This window comes from Charadrius vociferus, unplaced genomic scaffold (assembly GCF_000708025.1).
Source record: "Charadrius vociferus isolate BGI_N301 unplaced genomic scaffold, ASM70802v2 scaffold430, whole genome shotgun sequence".
In the NCBI taxonomy this organism is placed as follows: Eukaryota; Metazoa; Chordata; class Aves; order Charadriiformes; family Charadriidae; genus Charadrius; species Charadrius vociferus.
Window position 1 is genome coordinate 2358114 of NW_009646541.1, and position 9620 is coordinate 2367733.

The following is a 9620-nucleotide window of genomic DNA, read 5'->3' on the forward strand; positions in this document are numbered from 1 at the left end:
ATATTCTCCAAAGACTTCAGCTTTGAGGAGTTACTTAAGTTTAGAACTGTTTTTCACTGACATCTACTATCCTCGGACTAACCAGAGGAACAGACAGAAAATGGCAGTTGACTCAAACCTACTAAAGGCACAGACATTTCCTTAAAACTTCAACAACCTGAAGAAAAGGCCCACAAACTTTAAGGGAATTTAATTACCTGTAGTACAATAAAACCAATGTAGTATTCTCTGAGCTACCACTGGCAGATAACAGTCGTATTCATTGCTAATCAACCAAATAAGATAACTATTTGAAAAAAAAAAAAGGCAGTCCGAATTTACAGAGTGAAATCTCTTGAAACAAAATAAATTAAACAAAGTAATATTTTCCTACCATCATCTCAGTATCAGCTCTCACAATAGCTTAACCTTCATCCTACACCCATTCATCACGCAAATTTAATTTTCTCACAGGTATTTAATCACATACTATCTGATATTAGAAAAAAGTAATTACTGCAGTGCAAACTCATGGCTGCATTTGTACCTCTGTCAGTCATTGACTAATTTATCATTTCTTCATGAGGGATATATACATACTAGATTATTTTAAAAGCTTGTTTTAATTGATATCTGAAAGCATTTAAATACTTTATTTAGCAATACTAATCCTTTCACGCCGCAGATACTGCCATTCTTAGGGGAGGAAAAACGTGAAATATCAGTGAAAACTTAGCAGGAAGGAATTAATTTCATCAAGAAGCCTTCCAGAGGCACTGTATCGGCTCGAACGAACGAAACGTACCTATTTACTTGACAACTTGCTCCCAATATGGAGAAAACTTCCATATTCATTCACTTTATCTGATACATCAACTCACACCAGAAAAGCTGGGAGGAGCGGGCGGCTGCCTCGGCGCTCCCCACGGGCACAGTCCCTTGCGCGGAGGTTCCTTCCACCGGGCAGTGAACCCCCCGGTCCCGGGCAGCCCCACGGCAGCCGCTGCCGAGCAGAGCCCCGCAGCACGGCCCGGCGTTCCCGCGGGTCGCTGGCAGCTCTCGGAGCAAGGTCCGTCCCCGCTACGACACCGCAGCCGGGGCGGCACTGCGGTAGCGGGACGGCTCCCCCGGGACGGTTCCCCACCAGCAGCGAGAGCCGCTCCCGGGCAGCTCCGGGTTTGTCCGGACGCCTGAGCAGAGGCAGTCAGCCTCAATCACGAACGAATGGAGTGTTTTGCGCCCGTCAGGTACTGCCCGACAAACCCACCGCACCCTGCCCCCGTCCCGCGGCCACGCGCTGCCCGCCACGCAACGAGACCGACCGCGGGACACGACCGCCGTTTTCAAGAAGCTCATGCAAACATCTCAAGGCCAAACGCTGCCTTTAAAGATGAGTTCAGGCACCTACTTCCATTCAATTATACTTGGCAATAACATCTACTCTCAAAAAGTCTTCTCCTACAGTTGCAAAATGAATTATTTACATAATTAAATCCAAGAGAAAACCAAAGCGTGTCGACCTTCCATACATTTCAGGAGGAAACGGGAGTCCATTTTTGTTATGGTGCAATACGTGTAAAAGATGCAAAGGACACAAGCCGTGCATTTTCACCATGTAACACGTGGTACTTCATTCGCATAATAACTACGCTGCACAGTCTGTATTATCGCAGTTGTGCCAGCTGCTTCCCAAAAATATTTCTGGAGGTCTGCAAAAAGTGGTCAAGTTCTTACAAGCTCTTCCTGACAGGACAAGGAAGAAGTACTTTTCCCTGATTTTCTAAGTGGACCACTTGCAAGTAATGTGTATGCCGAAGAGAAAGACAAAAGCACAGGATTGTCAGCGCTGTGGGAACAAAATAAAAGATTTCTCACAGCAAAAATAAAGATGTACCCAGCGTACAGCATCTTAAAACCAGTCTGCATTTAAATAAATGCTGGAAAACAGTACACTCTTCGCCTTGTAACATTTAATGATTTGAGGGCTAAAATATGGTGCACTTAAATAAGCCCTAAGAACCTGTTTAGCAAGGATGAAAGAAAAGTAATCTTTACTCTCCTTATTGCCAGTGTACTCCTCTAGAGGAACAGAAGATAGCGGCCTGCTGCCGAGAGCAAGGCGCTCTTATGCTTCAGCAGCAGCCAACGAGCTCTACCTCAGAAATGGATGGCAGAGTCCAGAAAAAAGTAACTAAGTAGAAAAGTGGCACAAAAAATGTTAGCTTTGCCCATCCTCTGTGTATGCACTGGGTTCCAACTGGAAAGCTACTCATCCTTCCTAAGTCAAGGATTCGAGCCTGCACGCAGGAGTTTATGTGAACATCAGTGCCGTTCAAAGCCACGTGTCGTCTGCAATACACTGCCGTAATTTCACAGGACAGTATGGAGTTCAAGTCACAAACTACTTCTGTTTTAACTGATCTTGAAGTGGAATTAAGGTACTTAGGACTAGACAATACTCAACTTTTGGCGGGGCCTTGTTTATTTGTTTTCAGGGGAGGCGTTGGGTGCTTTGGTTGGTTGTTTATTAAAGTTCTTGCAAGCCCGAATTCATTAGCTGTGCCTCCTTTCATTCTGGACAGGAGAGCTCACTGCTTCGTTGCCGGAATTCTGCCCCTGCTTTAGGAGCAAGCTTCTCTTGAAACTTTATGCTTGCTTTGTCCACCTGTGTCCAGCAAGCCCAGAGGTCCCGCAGCTCACGCACCAGTAAGACTCCGGCAGCGCACTCCCCCTCAGCGCAGCCGCGGGCCCCGACGGAGGGACCCCGGCCCCAACCTCCCAGCGACCTGCCCGCACCAGTGCTCCACAACGGGCTGGAATTGAAAGGAACCGGTTCCTCGGCAGCAGTAACCTTCTCCATCGGCACAGCTGCATTTGGACGATGTGCACCCACATGCAGACCAGGAGCGTCACTGAAACACGGCCTCCCGCTCCGATCAAAGACATTTCCGTGTCTGTAGCCAGCATCAGACTAGATGCGGGGAGCAGAGATCACTCTTCCCAACCCACACCACTTCCCAGTCTGTGAAGCAATGGGATTCAACATGGCAATTCTTTTTACAACATTACTACAATATTTTAACACAATGTTGAACAGAACTTGCCAAACGAGCTAGCTGGACAACTGATAAAACTGAAGACCAAGGCACGAAGCTCTGAGGCACACGTTAGTTTATCTATAAAAATCCACTCTCCTTTTCAGCAGAACTTGTGTACAATTAGCTCCCTCTCCAATGAGAAATATCAAATACTTAATGACTTGATTCCTTCCTGCTCCCCCCCCGATGAAATCAGAACATTTAGCAATATAACACAGGCATGACAAAGTCAGGGTGAGGCTCACATTGGCCAGAACCTACAGTATTTTTCCTAAAGGTAGTAGTGCTCACTTGAGAAGTCCTTCACTAACTACAGACTTTTACCATTTTTGGTTCTCTGACCTTCATGCTTAAGCCACAGGGATGTTCAGAACTTGCTCAGCCTGTTGAGAACGCTGCTACTCAAAGAAACATCAGCATTTCTAAATACACTACTCCCTTACTGAGCTACTCTTTAATGCTCCAGTTTAAAAAATATTTAAAACCAAAAAATACAGGAGTACCTTACAGTTGACAAAACTCCATACCACATCTAATCTGTTTAACTGAAAAGAACACTTAGGAGGTTATTTCCACACTTCTGCAAATAACATAATGCATTAATATATCCACCCAAATGGACCTCACTTCAAAACCCACTGAAGGTTCAAGATAAACCGCAGTGCATTATGCATTAGCCCACAAAAAAGGTTGAGCCATCTGACGAATTCTTAAATAGCTACTTTTGTATGCCATGAACAGAACAGATTCGGGTAAACTATAAAAACTTTAAAAGGAATCCAAATCAAAATGCATATTCTGCAACTTTTAACAAAAAAGTATCATTATGAAAAAACGACCAGTACTGTACAGTAAAATATTTTACGCTCACAGTTACTGAAATTTCTGAAACTTGCTAGCGGGAAGTAGCCGGCAATAAGACACGTTTCATTCTTACCTGGAGAAGGGGAGTGTGAACATGCGAGACCACGTGAGGAAGCCTTCGCCACTCTCGAATAGCTAAACTACTCGCCATCTCCACCAGGCGCTCGATGAAGTTCAGCTGCTGCTCCTCGGGATGGCAGATGGCTAAGTACCCTCTGTACATGTTCACCTTCCACGCCATCTCCTTCGGACAGCTCAACTCCACCTGGCAATGAAACGGGAAAAAGCCTAGTAAAGATCATCCATACTCAAATTTTTTTCAATTATTTTTTTAAAAGCCTTCTTAAGCAAACACTCGGTTTTGTTCTTCATAAAAATTAGCTCATTTTCTAAAAATACCAGACTAAAATATGAAAATTTCTGTCGTCCGAGGAGCTCTCCGAGCTATTGGCAAGGGAAGGCCAGCAAAGAAATGGCAAACCCAGCAGGAGAGCAGCAGCGCCCGCACACAACCCGCTCCCCGACCGCGGCAGCGCCGCGCGCAGGGCTGAGGGCGCTGGCAGCCATCCCGCCAGGGAGCACGAAGCTCGCTGCAAACCACCCACCCTCTGACAGGGCAAAAGACGCTTCTCAGCAGACACGGCGTACCGCCTCCAGAACAAGCAACGTCAGCCTCTCACGCACAAGGATCCCGTCCCTATGCGTCAGCACGTTACGCCGGCGCTATACTTCCTAACCGTCGCTCTAGGGCTTTACTAAGTTTATGAGAACAAACACTTAATCATTTTTTAAGTCATCTACAACTAACCTTCCTTTATGTCAAAGTAATTTCTGAGTACAGGTGCAGTCATTTAAATCATTTTCTTAAAATCCTGCAAGAGTAGAAATATGGCAGCTAAACCCAGCAAAGTACTCCAATTGTCCAGCGACTAAATTCTGTCCGTATTTTACTCTGAACGTGCACTTAACCAACGCTCACTAGCTGACGCCGCGGGCCTTAAATCTCGAACTTCTTGCCTTCTCCTTCTTTCGCTTTACATCAACCCTTTATGGTTTGATACGCGACACCGAAATCCCGCTGCATTACCTCCTTGTTGATAGACTGTACCTTAACCATTACAATTGTTATTTCTGTTATCCTCAACTGACTTTTACGCCTGAGCCAGCAAAGAGAAACTGCCAGGTACCAACCTTACACTTACACAGGGAAAATAATCTCTTTCTTTATTACATTATCTACTGGATCATTAAACACAATGGCAATGTGAGCAAATGGAAATGAGTCTTGGGTCCTATCAAAGGCCACTCGCTGCTTTAACAGCTCCACTTTAATAGGCAGATTATTAAAAATGTTTCACAAAGATTTACAAAAACTGATAGGTATTTGCCATCCCTTCTGACCTCCTGTGAATCAACCATGCAGCTTGATAAAAGCCAGCCACAGTAAAGAATATCAATAAAACCGGAGCAGCGAGTACAGCAGCGCAGAATCAAATATTCTCTCACATGCTAATATTTATGCAAACGTGTCCTGACGCTTTTACAAGAATCTGAGTAGAACCACAAAAGCTCCATTTAGGGCTTCAGCAGCATCTTCTCCTCAGTCGTTCAGCAAATGTCTCATTACTGAAAACAGCTCATTTAATATAACTGCAGCTAAAGCACATCGGCAGTTACTCCACTTGCAAATCTCCAAAACCAGAACCTGTCAGACACGATCTACTCCATTCTGTTTAAACTCAGGGTTTGTCATAGACTGTACAATACACTTCTTATTTTAGGCTTTCTCAAAGAATGTTATTTCTATAATTAGGCACTGAAGTTGCATACTTAAATAGGCCACAAAATACCAGTTGTTAGAAGAACAACACATGTTAATTAAAATGTAAGTATAACATGTAAGATAATTTTTGTCACATGTGCATCTTCCTACTTACAGATTTGGCTTCACATGGGCTGGTAAATGATAAAATCCATCTTTAGAGACACCTATTTAACTTGAACCATCAGTACTACAAATATTGAAAAATTCCATTTCAACTGCTGTAATGGTTGGACACCCTTAATTTAGGTTCCATCAAAAGACAACACTACCTTTAATTAATTTAACAACTGCTGTTTGCGGTACTTTAGCCTTTAAAGGAAAACTAACTGATCACATCCACCTATTTTCCCTCCTGACAAAAGAAAGTGTTACAGAAGAATAAACGTACCACATTTTAAAAAATGTGATATTCAGTTTGATTTTGAAGGAAGGATGAGAGACACACAACTCGGCATGTTCACCGTGGCAGGCTAAGCTGTCACCAGGAAGCACACTGTTAGGGTATTTTGTATACAGGAACTTAATCCTGCCAGATATCGGAATCAAAGGATGCTCAGTGTTTTTCATAATCATTATTTATCCTTCACAAATATTATGAAACTAGGCAGTCAACTGTCAATTTGACACGTAATACTGGTAGGTGCTGGTTCAAAACTGAAACAGGACCGATGAAACATCAAACCCCGATTAAGTGAGGGACTGATTCTTCTGGCTCTGTCTGCAGTATGAAAAACCACAGCCTGAGGCTCTGCTCAGAGCTGTCTCAGAAAAATTATATTTTAGACATGCAATTCACGCCCTTATTCCAAACTGCCACCTTTAGCAGCGTAACTCCAGTAATGTCACACTCGATAGCAACAGTGCAATGAAGACCAGCAAGCTCCCTTCCACCTGGGGCTTCATGCAGAATTCCCACCTCTCACTCTTCCGTTCCACATCTGGTTTATGTTCCCACATTAACTAATCACAGACCATGACAGGAGGGTATATCTGCTCAGAATTTAAAAATCAACCCCAAAGTTTTCAATCTTCTATAGAACAGTGACACAGCATACAAAGCTTTAAAACAACCCCAGCAGAACCTGCTGGTGCCCCCAGTACCGAACTCCGCCGTTTGCCCCCGCGCCGGCTCTGCCGCCCCGCGCTTCGCAGCCCCTCAAGCGCGGCAACCGCCAGCCCGTTCACATGGGGCGGCTCCTGACGCAGCCGGGAAGGAGGTGCCTAAGGGAGGATAAGGAGGAAGGGACCTACATATGGCCAGCTTCTCGCACGTGGAAGAATTCATCAAAATTTGCTCTCTGTTAAAAATACCTACCTACGTATTTTGTGTTGCATCTTCTCAGAAAGCGGGGGGCCATCCACAGCGTGTTTCCCTGCCCGTTTAAACTTTATTCACACAAAAAAAAATCATGAACGCTTAGAAAGAAAAAGATCTTCCAGATTTCAATCTTGCAAAGCGTTATTTCCTGTATGCAGCGTGCCCCCTGCCTTCAAACTGCTCTGAAACAGCCACCACGTTACAGAGCTTTCATCCCTCAGGCACGTGGATGGCACAGAGCGTGGTCTCGCGAGTGAAACCAGGAAAGGACGAAGGGAAGGTTAAATGTTCTACAAACGCATGCTGTTCAGCAAAATGAATTACAAGCAGAACACAATAATGAACTCCATAATGAAGCAGGAAGGTCAACAGCAGGAAAGTGCAAACAATACATATTCTCCGTTAGCAAAGGGAGATGATTGCTACCTCACTTGCCGTACACAAGCTCCTGACTTTCTCACAGAGCTGCTAAGCGCTGTGCTGGTTTCTCAAACAAAGCGTAGCAGGCAGGGCACACCTGTGCTACTTCGGATGAAGAGTATGTCCTGAAAAGCTGTGGCATCTCAATTCTTAGAGATATTAAAACTCTGCTAGAAAAGGCAACCTGATCTCCTTGGGCCCTGCTCCGAACGGAGCGCTGGGCCAGATGACCCCCAGAAGTCCCTTCTAACTCAACTATTTTATGGCTCTGTAAACTTTATGTTGAACTACGAAAGTATCATCATTGACGCATTAAGCGTCTGAGTAAACCTTGAAACATCAGAAAATTCCAAACTGAAGTTTTCCAGTTCCACAGAAGATCAAATAAGGACCTTGGAGGAAACAACTCCTACTAGTAGCGCTCTCTCGAAGCCTCAGCACTCTGTCACAAACATACATACCTAGAAGTCTGTACAATCATTATGATATTTACTAGCACAAAACTTCCCACAAATGATCACAATTTGAGAGGACCTAAAAATACTTCTTAGCTTTATTTCTTTTTTTTCAGTAAAGACTATACATTTCAGCAGGGTGACCTCACAAAAGCCTTCACTTTCTTAGAAGTGGTCTCAGTATTCTCACTTGTGCGCTTTTCGTTTGTTCCTCTAAAGGTGTAAAATACAAACACCATGCCTCCCCAGTACTGCGCTATTTTAAATAATACCATACACTTGCAAGGGTCCCGTTCTAAGTTTCTCCGCAGGACCCCGCTGACACACGCTTCTGTGACAGCCGTTCGCTGCTCTGCAGTGCCTCACTGCCGTACACCGCATCCTCCACCTGCCCTGGCCGCATTTCCTACAGCACCGGTTCACACACAGATAGAAAAGAGAACCAAGACTGTCTGTTGAAATGACGAGCTTCGATTGCCAAAACACCCAGCTGCGTGCTGGGACATCAAAGAAAACTTCCAAAGAGCAGTTCACTGTGTCTGAGAAATGACGGGCAATGCTGACTTGTTCGAAATGTCATCAGTAAAATAAACAAAGAAACCCCCTCGCTCACCTGCACCAGAGCCTCCTTCATAGCAGTCCAGTTGGAGACCCTCCATGCGCACTCCAGGACGAGGTAAGGATTTATATGACCTTTTGATTGGCCATATTCTGTCAAAGGTTCCCACTGGTTCAATTCTTTTGAGCAACTAAGAGAATCAAAACCAAAAAAACAAAATTTCAATAGAGGTGGCTATAAATGTTGTGTATCAGAACATTATCTGCATATTTGTGCGTCTGTGAACAGCTCTGCAAGCACTGCAAAAGTTTTATCCAGATGGGAAGAGGTTTTTTTTATTTATTACCAGTTATAATACACAAATCTGTGAACAGGGAAGAGCTGAATTTTGTGTCTCCCAGAACAACCATTTTGAATAGGAAAAACATATTTTAGCTCCAGTCTGTTTCCATCAGTAGCAAAGTAAATTTTTCCAACACTTCAGGCGTATCCCTTCTGAGGGTCTGTTAAGGGAGTAAAAAACCAGCTTTTTTTATTCCCTTAAGTTTCCCATGTATCTGAGCTAAGTCCTGAGCTAAGTTTATTCTCGTAACTAATGCTTTAAACCAGCAGGGTATTTCACTTCTATTGCAGGGCAAAAATACTTGTTCTACATCAGCTTTAAAGTCTTACCGAATCCAATGGTCTTCCCAGAGCTGATACTCCGGAAAGATGGAAGGGGAAGCATTATTCCGTTCATGCTCTTTTTTAGCCTTTTCCATTGCTTTTTCGTAAGTTTCTTGTGCCTAAATTAAATTCAAACCATTTTATTTTTCCATCCGCTATATACACATTAACTCAACATTATTTTCTTTAAAAAAAAAGTGGTAAGAAAACTTTTATAAATTCTAAGTTAAAAAAAATATGAAGGGTGTTAACTCATTCCTGAATATAGTCAGCATTTGGCAGCTTTACCAATGTCATGAAAAACTGATGGACATGCTCAAAAACCTCGCCTTATCTTAACATGGTCTTAAACTACTACTTTAGCCAGTAGAGAAGCTGTGGCACTTCATTTCAGAAGACTGAAGTTATTTATTAACACTCAGAATATTTTCCTGCT

The 9620-nt window shown here is 43.6% G+C and overlaps 1 protein-coding gene across 1 annotated transcript in view; it reads right to left on the reverse strand.

Annotated features, from left to right (window-relative positions):
* TRRAP (transformation/transcription domain-associated protein) overlaps positions 1-9620 on the reverse strand; it is a 94010-nt gene that overhangs the window by 28531 nt on the left and 55859 nt on the right. Inside the window, exons 54-56 of the mRNA XM_009886198.1 lie at positions 9191-9303; positions 8573-8708; positions 4015-4206 (exon numbers count right to left, since the gene is read on the reverse strand). Of these exons, the coding sequence (XP_009884500.1) occupies positions 4015-4206; positions 8573-8708; positions 9191-9303 (441 nt within the window). The remainder of the gene's footprint in view (positions 1-4014; positions 4207-8572; positions 8709-9190; positions 9304-9620) is intronic.